Source organism: Nerophis ophidion, linkage group LG19 (assembly GCF_033978795.1).
Source record: "Nerophis ophidion isolate RoL-2023_Sa linkage group LG19, RoL_Noph_v1.0, whole genome shotgun sequence".
In the NCBI taxonomy this organism is placed as follows: domain Eukaryota; kingdom Metazoa; phylum Chordata; class Actinopteri; order Syngnathiformes; family Syngnathidae; genus Nerophis; species Nerophis ophidion.
Window position 1 is genome coordinate 5,997,665 of NC_084629.1, and position 21,839 is coordinate 6,019,503.

The 21,839-nt window shown below is 42.5% G+C and overlaps 1 protein-coding gene across 4 annotated transcripts in view; it reads left to right on the forward strand.

Moving 5' to 3' along the window:
* The window catches only part of LOC133537908 (ATP-binding cassette sub-family C member 4-like), a 222,480-nt gene that overhangs the window by 112,606 nt on the left and 88,035 nt on the right, over window positions 1–21,839 (forward strand). For 2 of the 4 annotated variants that reach the window (XM_061879057.1, XM_061879056.1), the window contains exons 21-22: window positions 19,954–20,104; window positions 20,729–20,848. In XM_061879057.1, the coding sequence (XP_061735041.1) occupies window positions 19,954–20,104; window positions 20,729–20,848 (271 nt within the window). The remainder of the gene's footprint in view (window positions 1–19,953; window positions 20,105–20,728; window positions 20,849–21,839) is intronic. The other 2 variants (XR_009802889.1, XM_061879058.1) reach the window with 2 other exon arrangements.

Here is a 21,839-nt window from a genome sequence, read left to right on the forward strand (position 1 = left end):
AGTTGGGCTTGGCCCGTTAGTTACTTTGAACGCTCCAGGATACCAAAACATTGTTGCTAGGTCCTGCCATGCGCGTAACAGCTTACTTACGGAACAAATGACAATATCGCATACACTAATGTAAAGCATATCACCTAGAACTCCAAAATTATTACCAGCTCAGTTTTGACCAACATTGAGTTACTGGGTTCTGCCTTTGGACGGGAGAGCAGTGGAGACGCATTCTCTGGAATGATGAATCAGGCTTTTCCATCTGGCAATCTGATGTACGAGTCCGGGTTAGGAGGTTGCCAGGAGAACGCTACATTTCAGACTGCATTGTGCCGAGTGTAAAATTTGGTGGGGGAGGAATTATGGTGTGGGGTTGTTTTTCAGGAGTTGGGCTTGGCCCGTTAGTTACTTTGAACGCTCCAGGATACCAAAACATTGTTGCTAGGTCCTGCCATGCACGTAACAGCTTACTTACGGAACAAATGACAATATCGCATAAACTAATGTAAAGCATATCACCTAGGAACTCCAAAATTATTACCAGCTCAGTTTTGACCAACATTGAGTTACTGGGTTCTGCCTTTGGACGGGAGAGCAGTGGAGACGCATTCTCTGGAATGATGAATCAGGCTTTTCCATCTGGCAATCTGATGTACGAGTCCGGGTTAGGAGGTTGCCAGGAGAACGCTACATTTCAGACTGCATTGTGCCGAGTGTAAAATTTGGTGGGGGAGGAATTATGGTGTGGGGTTGTTTTTCAGGAGTTGGGCTTGGCCCGTTAGTTACTTTGAACGCTCCAGGATACCAAAACATTGTTGCTAGGTCCTGCCATGCACGTAACAGCTTACTTACGGAACAAATGACAATATCGCATAAACTAATGTAAAGCATATCACCTAGGAACTCCAAAATTATTACCAGCTCAGTTTTGATCAACATTGAGTTACTAGGTTCTGCCTTTGGACGGGAGGAGCAGTGGAGACGCATTCTCTGGAATGATGAATCACGCTTTTCCATCTGGCAATCTGATGTACGAGTCCGGGTTAGGAGGTTGCCAGGAGAACGCTACATTTCAGACTGCATTGTGCAGAGTGTAAAATTTGGTGGGGGAGGAATTATGGTGTGGGGTTGTTTTTCAGGAGTTGGGCTTGGCCCGTTAGTTACTTTGAACGCTCCAGGATACCAAAACATTGTTGCTAGGTCCTGCCATGCGCGTAACAGCTTACTTACGGAACAAATGACAATATCGCATACACTAATGTAAAGCATATCACCTAGAACTCCAAAATTATTACCAGCTCAGTTTTGACCAACATTGAGTTACTGGGTTCTGCCTTTGGACGGTGAGAGCAGTGGAGACGCATTCTCTGGAATGATGAATCAGGCTTTTCCATCTGGCAATCTGATGTACGAGTCCGGGTTAGGAGGTTGCCAGGAGAACGCTACATTTCAGACTGCATTGTGCCGAGTGTAAAATTTGGTGGGGAGGAATTATGGTGTGGGGTTGTTTTTCAGGAGTTGGGCTTGGCCCGTTAGTTACTTTGAACGCTCCAGGATACCAAAACATTGTTGCTAGGTCCTGCCATGCACGTAACAGCTTACTTACGGAACAAATGACAATATCGCATAAACTAATGTAAAGCATATCACCTAGGAACTCCAAAATTATTACCAGCTCAGTTTTGACCAACATTGAGTTACTGGGTTCTGCCTTTGGACGGAGAGAGCAGTGGAGACGCATTCTCTGGAATGATGAATCAGGCTTTTCCATCTGGCAATCTGATGTACGAGTCCGGGTTAGGAGGTTGCCAGGAGAACGCTACATTTCAGACTGCATTGTGCCGAGTGTAAAATTTGGTGGGGAGGAATTATGGTGTGGGGTTGTTTTTCAGGAGTTGGGCTTGGCCCGTTAGTTACTTTGAACGCTCCAGGATACCAAAACATTGTTGCTAGGTCCTGCCATGCACGTAACAGCTTACTTACGGAACAAATGACAATATCGCATAAACTAATGTAAAGCATATCACCTAGGAACTCCAAAATTATTACCAGCTCAGTTTTGATCAACATTGAGTTACTAGGTTCTGCCTTTGGACGGGAGAGCAGTGGAGACGCATTCTCTGGAATGATGAATCACGCTTTTCCATCTGGCAATCTGATGTACGAGTCCGGGTTAGGAGGTTGCCAGGAGAACGCTACATTTCAGACTGCATTGTGCAGAGTGTAAAATTTGGTGGGGGAGGAATTATGGTGTGGGGTTGTTTTTCAGGAGTTGGGCTTGGCCCGTTAGTTACTTTGAACGCTCCAGGATACCAAAACATTGTTGCTAAGTCCTGCCATGCACGTAACAGCTTACTTACGGAATATTATATTTATATTTTGAACGTTATTTTTAACACTGTGATTAGTAATTATTCATTACTTATGGCGTTATCTGGGAGCCAGATGCAGTCATCAAAAGAGCCACATCTGGCTCGAGAGCCATGGGTTCCCTACCCCTGGTCTAACTGATCTTTTTTTGTGACACGGTTAATGAATGAAGTGTACTTTTGTAGTTATTTCCCCATATTTCTACACAATAACTCAGATATGTAACACTAGTGAGCAGTAGAGAAAATGAAGTGATTTTTGGACTAGAACATGTTTTGCTTTATTCATTGTTGACGTGTTTCTTGCTACTTTATGTTGTATATTTCACATGAGATTTCCAGTTCAATTTATCAATCATTATACCTAGAAATTTGGTCTAATTTACTCTTTCAATTTGTATTCCCAAGTGGAGGAGTTCAAGTACCTAGGAGTCTTGTTCACGAGTGGGGGAAGAGTGGATCGTGAGATTGACAGGCGGATCGGTGCGGCGTCTTCAGTAATGCGGACGTTGTATCGATCCGTTGTGGTGAAGAAGGAGCTGAGCCGGAAGGCAAAGCTCTCAATTTACCGGTCGATCTACGTTCCCATCCTCACCTATGGTCATGAGCTTTGGGTCATGACCGAAAGGACAAGATCACGGGTACAAGCGGCCGAAATGAGTTTCCTCCGCCGTGTGGCGGGTCTCTCCCTTAGAGATAGGGTGAGAAGCTCTGCCATCCGGGAGGAACTCAAAGTAAAGCCGCTGCTCCTCCACATCGAGAGGAGCCAGATGAGGTGGTTCGGGCATCTGGTCAGGATGCCACCCGAACGCCTCCCTAGGGATGTGTTTAGGGCACGTCCAACCGGTAGGAGGCCACGGGGAAGACCCAGGACACGTTGGGAAGAGCTAGACGAAGTGGCTGGAGATAGGGAAGTCTGGGCTTACCTGCTTAGGCTGCTGCCCCCGCGACCCGACCTCGGATAAGCGGAAGATGATGGATGGATGGATGGATTTGTATTCCGTCCATTTTTATTTTTGTTTGACTTTCTCATTTACTGTTACCAAATAACATTGTTTTGGGGCGGTTTAGCTCGGTTGGTAGAGCGGCCGTGCCAGCAACTTGAGGGTTGCAGGTTCGATTCCCGCTTCTGCCAACCTAGTCACTGCCGTTGTGTCCTCGGGCAAGACACTTTACCCACCTGCTCCCAGTGCCACCCACGCTGGTTTAAATGTAACTTAGATATTGGGTTTCACTATGTAAAGCGCTTTGAGTCGCTAGAGAAAAAGCGCTATATAAATATAATTCACTTCACTTTTAGTTTTACTGAGGTTTAAGGATAGTCGGTATGTTGTTAAAAGTGAAGACAGTTATAAGTATTGTAGGTTTTAACTGAGCGCTTTAATATTTTTGACTGGCACAGCTATTATAGACTTTAAGGTACTGATTGATCAGATCAGGAAATCCACTGACCAATTGCATCCATGATACTGCTCAGCCAATCAAATCTGTGCGCTCCATTGATTGATTGATACTTTTATTAGTAGATTGCACAGTACAGTACATATTCCGTACAATTGACCACTAAATGGTAACACCCGAATACGTTTTTCAACTTGTTTAAGTCGGGATCAGGCCCTAAATATGGGGACTCTCGATCCTAGACTTTCGAGTCAACTTTTTCTCAAGATGAGACAGATAGCTTTCAACTTCTCAATTATGATACTGATAACCTATTTAAATGTTTCTATTTTTAAATATTTAGATTTACCTGGAGTTTGTGTCTATCTAGGACAGGGGTGTCAAACTCAAATACAGAGTGGGCCAAAATTTAAAACTGAACAAATCCGCGGGCCAAGTTTAAACAAATTAACCTCTTCATCAATCAATCATCAATCAATGTTTACTTATATAGCCCTAAATCACTAGTGTCTCAAAGGGCTGCACAAACCACTACGACATCCTCGGTAGGCCCACATAAGGGCAAGGAAAACTCACACCCAGTGGGACGTCGGTGACAATGATGACTATGAGAACCTTGGAGAGGAGGAAAGCAATGGATGTCGAGCGGGTCTAACATGATACTGTGAAAGTTCAATCCACAATGGATCCAACACAGTCGCGAGAGTCCAGTCCAAAGCGGATCCAACACAGCAGCGAGAGTCCCGTTCACAGCGGAGCCAGCAGGAAACCATCCCAAGCGGAGGCGGATCAGCAGCGCAGAGATGTCCCCAGCCGATACACAGGCAAGCAGTACATGGCCACCGGATCGGACCGGACCCCCTCCACAGGGGAAAGTGGGACCAGGGGAGAGTGGGACATAGAAGAAAAAGAAAAGAAACAGCAGATCAACTGGTCTAAAAAGGGAGTCTATTTAAAGGCTAGAGTATACAAATGAGTTTTAAGGTGAGACTTAAATGCTTCTACTGAGGTAGCATCTCGAACTGTTACCGGGAGGGCATTCCAGAGTACTGGAGCCCGAACGGAAAACACTCTATAGCCCGCAGACTTTTTTTGGGCTTTGGGAATCACTAACAAGCCGGAGTCCTTTGAACGCAGATTTCTTGCCGGGACATATGGTACAATACAATCGGCAAGATAGGATGGAGCTAGACCGTGTAGTATTTTATACGTAAGTAGTAAAACCTTAAAGTCACATCTTAAGTGCACAGGAAGCCAGTGCAGGTGAGCCAGTACAGGCGTAATGTGATCAAACTTTCTTGTTCTTGTCAAAAGTCTAGCAGCCGCATTTTGTACCAACTGTAATCTTTTAATGCTAGACATGGGGAGACCCGAAAATAATACGTTACAGTAGTCGAGGCGAGACGTAACAAACGCATGGATAATGATCTCAGCGTCTTTAGTGGACAGAATGGAGCGAATTTTAGCGATATTACGGAGATGAAAGAAGGCCGTTTTAGTAACGCTTTTAATGTGTGACTCAGAGGAGAGAGTTGGGTCGAAGATAATACCCAGATTCTTTACCGTGTCGCCTTGTTTGATTGTTTGGTTGTCAAATGTTAGAGTTGTATTATTAAATAGAGGTCGGTGTCTAGCAGGACCGATAATCAGCATTTCCGTTTTTTTGGCATTAAGTTGCAAAAAGTTAGCGGACATCCATTGTTTAATTTCATTAAGACACGCGATCCAAACAAGTTTTGCATTGAATTTTGAACAAGCAAGGCTTAAATAGGGCAGCATGGTGGGACAGGGGTTAGTGCATCTGCCTCACAATACAAAGGTCCTGAGTAATCCTGGGTTAAATCCCGGGCTCGGGATCTTTCTGTGTGGAGTTTGCATGTTCTCCCCGTGACTGCATGGGTTCCCTTGGGGTACTCGGGCTTCCTCCCATGCAACAGGCACAGCTTATATAACGTAGTAGTGCAAAATCATCTTTCAAAAAACATCAGTGGTATATTAAATACAATTTAATAAAAAAAATGTATGCATCTTTTCTATTTGAGGTAAATACCAACATTAACTTTTTCCACGGGCTAATACATTCGAAAATAAAATAAAAATGAGGTGGGCGGGGTTTGGTGGTAGCGGGGGGGGGGGGGGGTGTATTGTAGCGTTCCAGAAGAGTTAATGCTGCAAGGGATCCTCGGTATTCGTTCTGTTGTGTTTATGTTGTGTTACGGTGTGGATATTCTCCCGAAATGTGTTTTGTCATTCTTGTTTGGTGTGGGTTCAGTGTGGCGCATATTTGTAACAATGTTAAAGTCGTTTATATGGCCACCCTCAGTGTGACCTGTATGGCTGTTGACCAAGTATGTGTGTGTAAAAGCCGCATATATTATGTGACTTGGCCAGCACGCTGTTTATATGGAGGAAAAGAGGACGTGACGGCATGTTGTAGAGGACACTAAAGGCACGCTCTCAATATTGTTGTCCGGGTGGAAATCGGGAGAATGGTTGCCCAGGGAGATTTTCGAGAAGGGCACTAAACTTCGGGAGTCTCCCGGGAAAATCGGGAGGGTTGGCAAGTATGAGTATTAGCGGTGAATGTGGTGTTACCGGCGGGCAGCTCTAATGTTAATTTGATATTGCCTTAAGGGCCAAATGAAATTAAACGGCGGGCCAGAGTTTGACACCCATGATCTGGGAGGTAAACAAGACTCAAACAGGTGAATTTGACAAACTACTGTAGATTTTTCCTGACAAAAGCCAGTATCTTTAACGATACGCCATCGATCCATCGTGAAATCACAGATCACTTTTGCCCTGGGCTTTTCTTTGGGCTGGCTTCGGGGTTTCTTCTGAAGGCTTTAAAACAGCGTCGTAGCAATGCTGTCGTTATATGTGTCAGTTCACACCGAGCTCAAGAGAAGTTTCTTTTTCAAGCAGGGCACATTGGAAGAAAATAGCACTTGATTTGCCAATAACCCAGTGTTTTTCAACCTTTTTGAGCCAAGGCACAATTTTTTGCGTTGAAAAAATCCGGACGCACGCCACAAGCGAAAATTATTAAAAAATTTAACTCAGTTGACAGTTTAGAGTCGTCACAATTGTTGGCTATGACTTTAAACCATAACCAAGCATGCATCAATATAGCTCTTGTCTCAAAGTAGGTGTACTGTCACCACCTGTCACATCAGGCCATGATTATTTGAAGTTTATTGCTGTTTTCCTGTGTGTAGTGTTTTAGTTCTTGTCTTGTTCTTTTTCTCTTTTTTTTGGTATTTTCCTGTAGCAGTTTCATGTCTTCCTTTGAGCGATATTTCCCGCATCTACTCTGTTTTTAGCAATCAAGAATATTTCAGTTGTTTTTATCCTTCTTTGTGGGGACATTGTTGATTGTCATGTCATGTTCGGATGTACAGTAAGTCTTTGCTGTCGTCCAGCATTCTGTTTTTGTTTACTTTGTAGCCGGTTCAGTTTTAGTTTTGTTCTACATAGCCTTCCCTAAGCTTCAATGCCTTTTCTTAGCGTCACTCGCCTTTTCTTTATTTTCGGTTTAAGCATTAGACACCTTTTTACCTGCTTTCTGCCTCCCGCTGTTTTCGACATCTGCAAAGCAATTAGCTACCAGCTGCCACCTACTATGGAAGACTATTACACGGTTACTCTGCCGAGCTCTAGACCAGGGGGGTCAAACTCATATACAGAGTGGGCCAAAATTTAAAACTGAACAAAGCCGCGGGTCGAGGTTGAACAAATTAACCTTTTAATAGGGACCCAAACAAGTTTTTCATTGAATATTGAACAATATTCAATATATATAACTTTATAGTGACATGCAAAATTGAGTTTCAAATAATAATAACAATAATAATTAAAAAATATCAATGGCATATCAAATCAAATTTAGATAAAAATTTAATGCCTCTTTTGTATTTGCAGCCTTCTGAGGTAAATATTAACAGAGGCCAATACATTTGAAAATAAAATAATGAATAAATCAACCATTCAGGCCTTTTAACTGCTCAGTTAATGTCGGGGCTCAGGTGGGCAAGGTTTGTTGGTAGCGGGGAGGGGGTGTATATTGTAGCGGTCCGGAAGAGTTAGTGCTACAAGGGGTTCTGGGTATTTGTTCTGTTGTGTTTATGTTGTGTTACGGTGCGGATGTTCTCCCGAAAGGTGTTGGTCATTCTTGTTTGGTGTGGGTTCACAATGTGGCGCATATTAGGGACGGCGTGGCGCACTGGAAGAGTGGCCGTGCGCAACCCGAAGGTCACTGGTTCAAATCCCACCTAGAACCAACCTCGTCACGTCCGTTGTGTCCTGAGCAAGACACTTCACCCTTGCTCCTGATGGGTGCTGGTTGTCGCCTTGCATGGCAGCTCCCTCCATCAGTGTGTGAATGTGTGTGTGAATGGGTAAATGTGGAAGTAGTGTCAAAGCGCTTTGAGTACCTTGAAGGTAGAAAAGCGCTATACAACTACAACTCATTTATCATTTATTTATATTTCTAACAGTGTTAAAGTTGTTTTTTATGGCCACCCTCAGTGTGACCTGTATGCTGTTGATCAAGTATGCATTGCATTTACTTACATGTGTGTAGAAGCCACATATATTACGAGACTGGGCCGGCACGCTGTTTGTGAGGAGGAAAAACAGACTTGATGACAGTTTGTAGGGGACGCTAAAGGCAGTGCCTCTAAGGCACACCTCCAATATTGTTGCCCAGGTGGAATTCGGGAGAATGGTTGCACCGGGACATTTTCGGGTGGGAAACTGAAATTCCAGAGTCTCCCGGGAAATCGGTGAATGCGGTGTTACAGCGGCACCGCTGTATAACACCAGCGGGCCAGCCAAATTTGGCCCGCGGGCCAGAGTTTGACACCTATGCTCTAGACAGTACCAACACAGAGTATGGTAATCTCTGCTTGTCAAATTTTTTTTAATGGATTATCGGAACTATTTTTTATTTTTTTATGTTATTGGATTAATTGATGTGATGTCATACTTACTCATATTTGTCCAATAATTATCACGCATCTCTTTTAAATACAGAGATAATACTTTTTTCTTTAAAGACTAGGAAGTGGTCAACAATTAAGAAGAGCGCTATGTCCCCGCTTGCTCCTCTTGCCATCCCAAGCCCTGCCCACCGATCATGGTGGTGGACTGGAGACAGGAGACAGAGATGAGCCGGGGACAACAACATAAACACTTATGGTGCTCTATAAAAATAGTAAAGCGGACTGCAAAATAGACCTTTCAAGCCATAATGGACTGACTCATTTCTGTTCATTCTTTTCTCCGGAAGGACAAAATCACTGTATTTTTTTTTTTTTTCATAAGGAGTCCAGACCTTAGCGTGAGGACATTTTTTTTGTTCCGGACCTATTCGGATTTAGGGTGACTATCCCTGCCCAAGGTGTTTTTTGTTCATCACAGACTTTGTTTACAATCTCAGTAGGAACTGAAGTTAAAGGCCTACTGAAACCCACAACTACCGACCACGCAGTCTGATAGTTTATATATCAATGATGAAATATTAACATTGCAACACATGCCGATACGGCCTTTTTAGTTTACTAAATTGCAATTTAAAATTTTCCCGGAGTTTCTTGTTGAAAACGTTGTGGAATGATGACGCGTGTTTGTGACGTCTCGGGTTTGAGGGGACATATTAGCCCAGCACCACACACGGCTAAAAGTCGCATCTTTTTATCGCATAATTACACAGTAATTTGGACATTTGTGTTGCTGAATCTTTTGCTATTTGTTCAATTAATAATGGAGACTATAAAGAAGAATGCTGTTGGTGGAAAGCGGTGGATTGCAGCTGCCTTTAGCACCGAAACACAGCCGATGTTTCTTTGTTTGTTGTGAAGCTTTTACTCGGAGCGGTCAAGCGAACATGTTTCTCTACGTCAACCAGCAAGTTTTTGGATGGGAAAATTGTGATATTAAAAGTTGGCTCTTACCGGAGACATCAGTGGATTATACCTCCTCATACTGCAGCTCAAAAAGGCAGCTATGGTCTTGGCTCCTCAGCTTCTCTCAGAGACACTGGCGTTCACCGCGGCCATCCGACTTTCAGGTATGACTTTACAATCTCAGTAAAACACAATTAAAACAATAAGCAGATAAGGGATCTTCCAGAATTATCCGAGTGAATGTGTCTAATTACATCTGAAATGCTCCCTACTGCCGCCGCCTGAAGCAATTGCCGTTTCTTTTTTTTTTTGTGTGTGTCACTCTAACTTTCCTCATCCACAAATCTTTCATCCTCGCTCAAATTAATGTGGAAATTGTCGCTTTTTCGGTCATGTCACAAAGACATGACAGTTGCAAAGTGAACAAAAACAGAATGCTGGACGACAGCAAAGACTTACAGCGTGTGGAGCAGAGGCGGCGTCCACAAAGTACATCCGTACAGGACATGACAATCAACAATGTCCTTGCAAAGAAGGATGGCGGCAACTTAAATCGCCTTGATTGCTAAAAAAAGCAGGTGCGGGGAATAGCGCTCAAGGAAGACATGAAACCGCGACAGGAAAATACCTACAAAACAGGAAAAGCTACCAAAATAGGAGCGCAAGACAAGAACTAAAACACGACACAAAGGAAGACACCAAAACTCAAGTCACGGCAAGATGTGACAGGTTGTGACAGTACACCTACTTTGAGACAAGAGCTATATTGATGCATGCTTGGTTATGGTTAAAAGTCATATCCAACAATTGCGAGAACAACTTTTTATTGTCAATATCAACTGCAGGGATTAAACATTTTCCTAAAAAATGTCATTTTTGCATCTTTGAGCTGTAATTTGACCCCCTTAAAATTCTTCAAAACATCAGGACTGGCGAAAATTGACATCTAATAAAAAAACCAAACCCCAAAACTCTAAATTGTGCTCTAGCGCCCCCTAGGAATAAAACACAGACAAAACTGCTCCTAGGAAGAAAACACAGACAAAACTGTAGATACTGATTGATCAGATCAGGAAATCCACTGACCAATTGCATCCATGATACTGCTCAGCCAATCAAATCTGTGCGCTCCATTGATTGATTGATACTTTTATTAGTAGATTGCACAGTACAGTACATATTCCGTACAATTGACCACTAAATGGTAACACCCGAATACGTTTTTCAACTTGTTTAAGTCGGGGTCCACGTTAATCAAGTCATGGTACAAATATATACTATCAACATAATACAGTCATCACACAAGTTAATCATCATAGTATGTACATTGAATTATTTACATTATTTACAATCCGGGGGTTGGGATGAGGAGCTTTGGTTGATATCAGTACTTCAGTCATCAACAATTGTATCAACAGAGAAATGTGGACATTGAAACAGTGTAGGTCTTATTTAGTAGGATATATACAGCCAGCAGAGAACATAGTGAGTTCACATAGCAGATCTATGTAGGTCGCACTTAGACCTACATTTTAATAATTGACATCCTTCAGCAAAAACTCTACAGGAAGTTGGCAATTACCCCTTCAAAACAAAAGTTTTGTAAAAACCTGTCACCTTTTTTCAAACATTATCTCCTCTGAGCGCGTTTGTCGTGTCGGCTCCAAACTCGCACAGGAGAGAGATTGAACCCTTTTGAATAAACGTCATTAAAAGTTTTAATAACTGCTCGGGTTTGGATTTTACGAGCATTCCAAGAACCGCTGCGCTCATGCTGCTAGATCAATCAATCAATCAATCAATCAATGTTTATTTAGATAGCCCCAAATCAAAAATGACGCAAAGGACTGCACAAATCATTACGACTACAACATCCTCGGAAGAACCCACAAAAGAAGAAGCATATATTTCTGTTGTGTTATCAATTGTTCATTAGTTGTGCTTCGCCCTCATGGGAAATATTTGGTAAGATGTCTGTCGGCTATCTTAACGCTTATCCTGGCTCGGGTCGCGGGGGCAGCAGCCAAAGTCGGTCCCGTCCATGGCTGCTTGCAGCTTTAACTTTTTAATGTTTTCTGCACTCATTAAAAAACAAATATTTTATAACATTAGGTGAAAAGTAGGTCCCTGTCAGAGTGACGCTGACAAGAGGGTGCAGGCGTTGGTGTCACAGCAGGCGGTTTAGCTCGGTTGGTAGAGCGGCCGTGCCAGCAACTTGAGGGTTGCAGGTTCGATTCCCGCTTCCGCCATGCTAGTCACTGCCGTTGTGTCCTTGGGCAAGACACTTTACCCACCTGCTCCCAGTGCCACCCACACTGGTTTGAATGTAACTTAGTTATTGGGTTTCACTATGTAAAGTGCTTTGAGTCACTAGAGAAAAAGCGCTATATAAACAAAGTTCACTTCACTTCACTTCACAGCCGTGCACTGAGCTGATGAGTCATTGTGTTGATGTACGGGCTATAGAGCGTTTTCCGTTCGGGCTCCAGTACTCTGGAATGCCCTCCCGGTAACAGTTCGAGATGCCACCTCATTAGAAGCATTTAAGTCTCACCTTAAAACTCATTTGTATACTCTAGCCTTTAAATAGACTCCCTTTTTAGACCAGTTGATCTGCCGTTTCTTTTCTTTTTCTTCTATGTCCCACTCTCCCTTGTGGAGGGGGTCCGGTCCGATCCGGTGGCCATGTACTGCTTGCCTGTGTATCGGCTGGGGACATCTCTGCGCTGCTGATCCGCCTCCGCTTGGGATGGTTTCCTGCGTTATATGAACGGGACTCTCACTGCTGTGTTGGATCCGCTTTGGACTGGACTCTCGCGACTGTGTTGGATCCATTATGGATTGAACTTTCACAGTATCATGTTAGACCCGCTCGACATCCATTGCTTTCCTCCTCTCCAAGGTTCTCATAGTCATCATTGTCACCGACGTCCCACTGGGTCATTATTGTCACCGATGTCCCACTGGGTGTGAGTTTTCCTTGCCCTTATGTGGGCCTACCGAGGATGTCGCAGTGGTTTGTGCAGCCCTTTGAGACACTAGTGATTTAGGGCTATATAGGTAAACATTGATTGATTGATTGATACAGTATGTGTGTGTTTGCTTGTGATGCATCACACAGCTACAGTGTACTTGCCAGAGTCACTGCGGTCTGGCTCTTTGCCTGACACCCCCACTTAAGGGGCCAGAGGTGTTGAAGGCTCAACCCGGGGGATGCCATGTGCTAAATTCTCACCTGCTTCCAAGTGAGAATTACCGCTTCCGTGAGTCACCTACTGTAACCGGCTGCTACCTTGTTATACGACCGCCGCGTGCAGACAGAAGTGAAAAGTTTCTCTTATTTGCTCCAGGGCTGGGCGATATGGCCTTTTATTATCGGGGCGGCACAGCTCGGTTGGTAGAGTGGCCGTGCCAGCAACTTGAGGGTTCCAGGTTCGATTCCCGGTTCTGCCATCCTAGTCACTTGGGCAAGACACTTTACCCACCTGCTCCCAGTGCCACCCACACTGGTTTAAATGTAAGTTAAATATTGGGTTTCACTATGTAAAGCTCTTTGAGTCACTAGAGAAAAGCGCTACATGAATATAATTCACTTCACTAATGTCTCAATATTTTTAGGCCATGCCACGATACACGATATATATCTCGATATTTTTGCCTTAGCCCTGAATGAACACTTGATGCATATAATCACAGCAGTATGATGATTCTATGTGTCTACATTAAAACACGGTGGAAGAGGGGTTAGTGCGTCTGCCTCACAATACGAAGTTCCTGCAGTCCTGGGTTCAAATCCAGGCTCGGGATCTTTCTGTGTGGAGTTTGCATGTTCTCCCCGTGAATGCGTGGGTTCCCTCCGGGTACTCCGGCTTCCTCCCACCTCCAAAGACATGCACCTGGGGATAGGTTGATTGGCAACACTAAATCGGCCCTAGTGTGTGAATGTGAGTGTGAATGTTGTCTGTCTATCTGTGTTGGCCCTGCGATGAGGTGGCGACTTGTCCAGGGTGTACCCCGCCTTCCGCCCGATTGTAGCTGAGATAGGCGCCAGCGCCCCCGCGACCCCAAAAGGGAATAAGCGGTAGAAAATGGATGGATACATTAAAACATTCTTCTTCATACTCCATTAATATATGCCAATTTTAAACTTTCATGCAGAGAGGGAAATCACAAGTCTATTTACCAAAACTGTATTTGTTAAACAGTTATTAAGCAGTGGCATTTCATTTCCAAACAGAAAGTGCAAGATTGTCAGACATTTTAAAACAAGCTATGAGTGCACTTTTATGCATGATGTCACTAAGATGACATCAAGACGACACTAAATTAAAGTGCACTTTTTGTACAGAATGCCACTACAATAGTTTAAAACAAAGTGCACTTTTGTGCATGATGTCACTAAGATGACATATCAACACAACACTAAATTAAAGTGCACGTTTTGTACAGAATGCCACTACAATATTTTAAAACAAAAAAAGTGCACTTTTGTGCATGATGTCACTAAGATGACATCAACACAACACTAAATTAAAGTGCACTTTTTGTACAGAATGCCACTACAATAGTTTAAAACAAAGTGCACTTTTGTGCATGACGTTACTAAGATGACATATCAACACAACACTAAATTAAAGTGCACTTTTTGTACAGAATGCCACTACAATATTTTAAAACAAAGTGCACTTTTGTGCATGATGTCACTAAGATGAAATCAAGACGACACTAAATTAAAGTGCACTTTTTGTACAGAATGCCACTACAATAGTTTAAAACAAAGTGCACTTTTGTACATGATGTCACTAAGATGAAATCAAGACGACACTAAATTAAAGTGCACTTTTTGTACAGAATGCCACTACAATATTTTAAAACAAAGTGCACTTTTGTACATGATGTCACTAAGATGACAATCAAGACGACACTAAATTAAAGTGCACTTTTTGTACAGAATGCCACTACAATAGTTTAAAACAAAGTGCACTTTTGTACATGATGTCACTAAGATGACATCAAGACGACACTAAATTAAAGTGCACTTTTTGTACAGAATGCCACTACAATAGTTTAAAACAAAGTGCACTTTTGTGCATGACGTTACTAAGATGACATCAAGACGACACTAAATTAAAGTGCACTTTTTGTACAGAATGCCACTACAATAGTTTAAAACAAAGTGCACTTTTGTGCATGATGTCACTAAGATGACATATCAACACAACACTAAATTAAAGTGCACGTTTTGTACAGAATGCCACTACAATATTTTAAAACAAAGTGCACTTTTGTGCATGATGTCACTAAGATGACATCAAGACGACACTAAATTAAAGTGCACTTTTTGTACAGAATGCCACTACAATAGTTTAAAACAAAGTGCACTTTTGTGCATGATGTCACTAAGATGACATATCAACACAACACTAAATTAAAGTGCACGTTTTGTACAGAATGCCACTACAATATTTTAAAACAAAAAAAGTGCACTTTTGTGCATGATGTCACTAAGATGACATCAAGACGACACTAAATTAAAGTGCACTTTTTGTACAGAATGCCACTACAATATTTTAAAACAAAAAAAGTGCACTTTTGTGCATGATGTCACTAAGATGACATCAAGACGACACTAAATTAAAATGCACTTTTTGTACAGAATGCCACTACAATATTTTAAAACAAAAAAAGTGCACTTTTGTGCATGATGTCACTAAGATGAAATCAAGACGACACTAAATTAAAGTGCACTTTTTGTACAGAATGCCACTACAATATTTTAAAACAAAGTGCACTTTTGTACATGATGTCACTAAGATGACATCAAGACGACACTAAATTAAAGTGCACTTTTTGTACAGAATGCCACTACAATATTTTAAAACAAAGTGCACTTTTGTACATGATGTCACTAAGATGACATATCAACACAACACTAAATTAAAGTGCACTTTTTGTACAGAATGCCACTACAATATTTTAAAACAAAGTGCACTTTTGTGCATGATGTCACTAAGATGAAATCAAGACGACACTAAATTAAAGTGCACTTTTTGTACAGAATGCCACTACAATAGTTTAAAACAAAGTGCACTTTTGTACATGATGTCACTAAGATGACAATCAAGACGACACTAAATTAAAGTGCACTTTTTGTACAGAATGCCACTACAATAGTTTAAAACAAAGTGCACTTTTGTGCATGATGTCACTAAGATGAAATCAAGACGACACTAAATTAAAGTGCACTTTTTGTACAGAATGCCACTACAATAGTTTAAAACAAAGTGCACTTTTGTACATGATGTCACTAAGATGACATATCAACACAACACTAAATTAAAGTGCACTTTTTGTACAGAATGCCACTACAATATTTTAAAACAAAGTGCACTTTTGTGCATGATGTCACTAAGATGAAATCAAGACGACACTAAATTAAAGTGCACTTTTTGTACAGAATGCCACTACAATAGTTTAAAACAAAGTGCACTTTTGTACATGATGTCACTAAGATGACAATCAAGACGACACTAAATTAAAGTGCACTTTTTGTACAGAATGCCACTACAATAGTTTAAAACAAAGTGCACTTTTGTGCATGATGTCACTAAGATGAAATCAAGACGACACTAAATTAAAGTGCACTTTTTGTACAGAATGCCACTACAATAGTTTAAAACAAAGTGCACTTTTGTACATGATGTCACTAAGATGACAATCAAGACGACACTAAATTAAAGTGCACTTTTTGTACAGAATGCCACTACAATATTTTAAAACAAAAAAAGTGCACTTTTGTACATGATGTCACTAAGATGACATCAAGACGACACTAAATTAAAGTGCACTTTTTGTACAGAATGCCACTACAATATTTTAAAACAAAGTGCACTTTTGTGCATGATGTCAGACAAGATATTGCAATAACTGTCTAATAAAAAAAATAGTTGCATAACAGGAAATCAAATTGTGTATGCCCTTCGTTATGTGGTAGGTTACTGTGGACCAATTTTTCATTTGTGTGAGCAAACGCCAAAATTCCTTGAGCATTCAGTGGCGCACATGTGAGCGACGGCAGACGTGCACACTGTTATGCGCTTATCTTTTGATTCAATTTTGTGTGCGGCCTAGATTTGCCGTGCGCAGAGGATGCGTGAGCAGTGTGCAATTGCACAGGCGCGTACCTTAGAGGGAACGTTGCTGTGTACGTTATCTCCTCTTGTTGACTACATTTTTCATTCGGTGTTGATCTGGAATTGGGAGACGCCAGGCTCAATTTGGTCAGTGCTGGTTGCTGCGACATTTTGTGGACGTGGCAGCGGCCGGAGATGTTGACATGTGGAGTTTCAAGCACTCTTCATTCTCTAGCAGGTGACTTTTGAAATGATGCTACGAATTAGTAGTGCTACTACTTTTTGTAGCAACGCTTTTGCAGCATACTTGACACACAGTGGGGGAAAAAAGTATTTAGTCAGCCACCGATTGTGCAAGTTCTCCCACTTAAAATGATGACAGAGGTCTGTAATTTTCATCATAGGTACACTTCAACTGTGAGAGACAGAATGTGAAGAAAAAATCCAGGAATTCACATTGTAGGAATTTTTAAGAACTTATTTGTAAATGATGGTGGAAAATAAGTATTTGGTCAACCATTCAAAGCTCTCACTGATGGAAGGAGATTTTGTCTCAAAATCTCACGATACATGGCCCCATTCATTCTTTCCTTAACACGGATCAATCATCCTGTCCCCTTAGCAAAAAAACAGCCCCAAAGCATGATGTTTCCACCCCCATGCTTCACAGTAGGTGTGGTGTTCTTGGGATGCAATTCAGTATTCTTCTTCCTCCAAACACGACGAGTCGAGTTTATACCAAAAAGTTCTATTTTGGTTTCATCTGACCACATGACATTCTCCCAATCCTCTGCTGTATCATCCATGTATCCATTTTGGTACAAACTCAACTCGTCGTGTTTGGAGGAAGAAGAATACTGAGTTGCATCCCAAGAACACCACACCTACTGTGAAGAATGGTGGTGGAAACATCATGCTTTGGGGCTGTTTTTCTGCTAAGGGGACAGGACGATTGATCCGTGTTAAAGAAAGAATGAATGGGGCCATGTATTGTGATATTTTGAGCCAAAACCTCCTTCCATCAGTGAGAGCTTTGAATGGTTGACCAAATACTTATTTTCCACCATAATTTACAAAATTTTTTTTTTTAATTCCTACAATGTGAATTCCTGGATTTTTTTTCACATTCTGTCTCTCACAGTTGAAGTGTACCTATGATGAAAACTACAGACCTCTGTCATCATTTTAAGTGGCAGAACTTACACAATCGGTGGCTGACTACATACTTTTTAGCCCCACTGTATTATGGTTGTCTGTTCAACATCTTCCCGTTTGAAGCCAAACCACCGCCAGACCTGTTTTTCTTGGTAATGAATTATTCTTCCATCATTTGTTACCAGATTTGCATCTTTCTCTCTCTCGTATTACCACTCGCACCGCTCCGATCGCACCACCTGTCACAGCTAACCTTACCCATGCCGCTACCTCTCTGCCCCGCGAGGGCGTATGACTTTGCACCCGCGACAATATGTGACTATGTAAGAAGGTGCGCTTGTTTTATCTCTCTGTGAGACGGAGAAACAAGAAAGAGTGAGAAAAGCCTGTAGAGTAATGCCCGCAGCTAAAGCAACTGCGTAACAACGTATACTCGAATACTCACAAAATACCGTATTTCCTTGAATTGCCGCAGGGCATATAGTATGCGCCTGCCTTGAATTACTGCCGGGTCAAACTCGCTTCCCAAATTAATTAGCGCATGCTTAGTATTACCGCCTGGTCAAACTCGTGACGTCACGAGTGACACTTCCCCTGTCGTCATTTTCAAAATGGAGGAAGCTGATTTTCAATACCGGTAATTTGAAATCTCATAAAGCAGGGGTCGGGAACCTTTTTGACTGAAAGAGCCAAGAAGCCAAATATTTTAAAAATGTATTTACTTAAGAGCCATATAATATTTTTTTTTAACACTGAACACAACTAAACGCATGCATTTTTAAGTAAGACCAACATTTCTAGAGTATAATAGGTCTCTTATTCTTTGTAATAACATTGTTATTCTGAAGCTAAATGTGGAGGGGTCGTGGCCTGCGGGCCTGCAGCGAAGCGGGGTGTTGCCAGGATCGGCCTTGAAATCAGCGACAGGTGTGTAGAAGGCCCACTTGGGCCTTGTTATCTAATCATCTGCCGCTCTGTTTATAAGCAGCAGCCAGGAGGGGAGACGGGGTTAGGGCTGGAGCCAGAGCGCGAGCGAGAACGAAAGTGAAAAAGACAATTGAAAAATAAAACAATATCGTAACCCTGAAATAGGCTCTCATGTCGGTGCTTGGTGGTCTGAAGAACCCCCAGGAGGGCAAGCCCCACACTAACTAATAATAAATAAATAACTTCTTACCTTTGACTTAACTTCTTGACCAGGTGGGGTAGAAAACGGATGGATGGATTAAAAATGCATGAGAATGTTTTATATTTTGAACGTTATTTTTAATTACAAGTGGAATCATTCATTACTTATCGTGTTAAGCAATGTCAGTTCAGATTTATCCGAGAGCCAGACGCAGTCATCAAAAGAGCCACATCTGGCTCGCGAGCCATAGGTTCCCTACCCCTGTCATAAAGGGAATAAGATTAAGAGCTATTCAGTAGGATTTAAGGTCCAAGCTTACATCACACTCAGATTTTCACTGCATACCTTTGGTGAGTGCCGGAGTGAGAAGAAGTTTTAAAATAATTAGCGCATGCTTACTTTTACCACATGCCTTTGGTAAGCGCAGGAGTGAGAAGAGGTTTTAAATTAATTAGAGCCCGGCCGACAATTCGAGGAAATACGGTAGTCATTTTGTACTTTTTTTTTTTTTTTTTTTTTCCCTTGGCCTCAGTCTGCACCCCCACTCCAGGGCCTAGGCTAAGACCGATTTTTTTTAATTTTATTTTAATCTTCTATTTTTTTCTCCCCCCCCCCAACCCCCCTTGTTTACCTGTATGTCATCTTTTTTGTAAGGGGCGCTGGAAGCCGGCAGACCCGTCAGCGATCCTGTTCTGTCTCCCTGTAATGTTTGTCTGATCTTGAATGGGATTGTGCTGAAAATTGTAATTTTCCTGAAGGAACTCTCCTGACGGAATAAATAAAGTACTATCTATCTATCTATCTAAACCGAGTATATTCGATACATCGCCCGGACCTAATTTGCTCTTTAAAACTGCTTGTCTTCTCAGGTGTTCCTGCAGGTGTTTGGCGTGGTTGTAGTGTCCTCCATAATCATCCCCTGGATCCTCATCCCATTCGTCCCTCTCTTCGCCGTTTTCCTGTGTCTGCGGCGCTACTTCCTCCAGACCTCCAGGGACATCAAGCGCCTGGAGGCTACCAGTAAATTTATTTTTATTTTTTTTGTGGGGGGGGCGTAGGCATGTCCATTGGTAGCGGTAGACAAAAGGCGCACCACAGGAATGCTAATAGACCATTGAGGGGCTCCATGGTCATTAGCATAAAGGCTAAAGGTGGCGCCGGCCTATGACTCGGCCACACGCAATTTCCTCAAGAGACTGGAGTTCATGACATCACGCACAATGGGGAAAATGCCAAGTGGGCATGACTAGCTTTTCAGTTCACCTATTTTGAATGTGAGCCCAAAGGCCCAAATGCACGCTCGCCAATAGGTTCTGTCATCTTCAAGAAGAAAGCTTCTGTTAAAACCCTCAGCGGAAACATTTAGGCTTTGTGAGCCTGACAAACGGAAACAAAAGAGCGCTGAATTGCAACATTTCCATAAAACGGTTTAATATAGAAGTTGTGAATATTACAAGCTAGCATTTTGTCTCTGCTTGGCTGAGCAGTATAGAAAACACTCCAACATTGAATAGTCCGTTCAGGATTTAAATGAAGGTGCAGCGGGGTGGCAGTGCAGACCCAGCATTTTCTAATTTGTTTGAATAGCTAACTGAGCGTATTTGTTTATATCCCCCCCCCCCCCCCCCCCCCCCCCCCCCGCAGCTCGGAGTCCCGTCTTCTCCCACCTTTCTTCTTCTCTTCAAGGCCTCAGCACCATACGAGCATTTAAGGTTCAGGACTGGTTTCAGAAGATGTTCGATGACTATCAAGACCTTCACTCAGGTCAGGAGACCTTGATATCGCTCCACTATTAAAGGCCTACTGAAATGAGATGTTCTTATTTAAACGGGGATAGCAGGTCCATTCTATGTGTCATACTTCATCATTTCGCGATATTGACATATTTTTGCTGAAAGGATTTAGTAGAGAACATCCACGATAAAGTTTGCAACTTTTGGTCGCTAATAAAAAGCCTTGCCTGTACCAGAAGTAGCAGACGATGTGCGCGTGACGTCACGGGTTGTGGAGCTCCTCACATCTGAACATTGTTTACAATCATAGCCAGCAGCAGCTAGAGCGATTTGGACCGAGAAAGCGACAATTTCCCTATTAATTTGAGCAAGGATGAAAGATTCGTGGATGAGGAAATTTAGAGTGAAGGACTAGAAGGAAAAAAAAAAGTAAAAAAAAAAAAAATAGGCGATTGAGATGCCACCTCAGTAGAAGCATTTAAGTCTCACCTTAAAATTCATCTGTATACTCTAGCCTTTAAATAGACTCCCTTTTTAGACCAGTTTATCTGCCGTTTCTTTTCTTTTTCTGCTATGTCCTACTCTCCCTTGTGGAGGGGGTCCGGTCCGATCCGGTGGCCATGGATGACGTACTGGCTGTCCATAGTCGGGACCCAGGATGGACCGCTCGTCCAGAGTCGGGAACCAGGAAGGACCGCTTGCCTGTGTATCAGCTTAGGACATCCCTGCGCTGCTGATCCGCCTCCGCTTGGGATGGTTTCCTGCTGGCTCCGCTGTGAACGGGACTCTCGCTGCTGTGTTGGATCCGCTTTAGACTGGAGTCTCGCGGCTGTGTTGGATCCATTATGGATTGAACTTTCACAGTATCATGTTAGACCCGCTCGACATCCATTGCTTTCCTCCTCTCCAAGGTTCTCATAGTCATCATTGTCACCGACGTCCCACTGGGTGTGAGTTTTCCTTGCCCTTATGTGGGCCTACCGAGGATGTCGTAGTGATTTGTGTTGTGGTTTGTGCAGCCC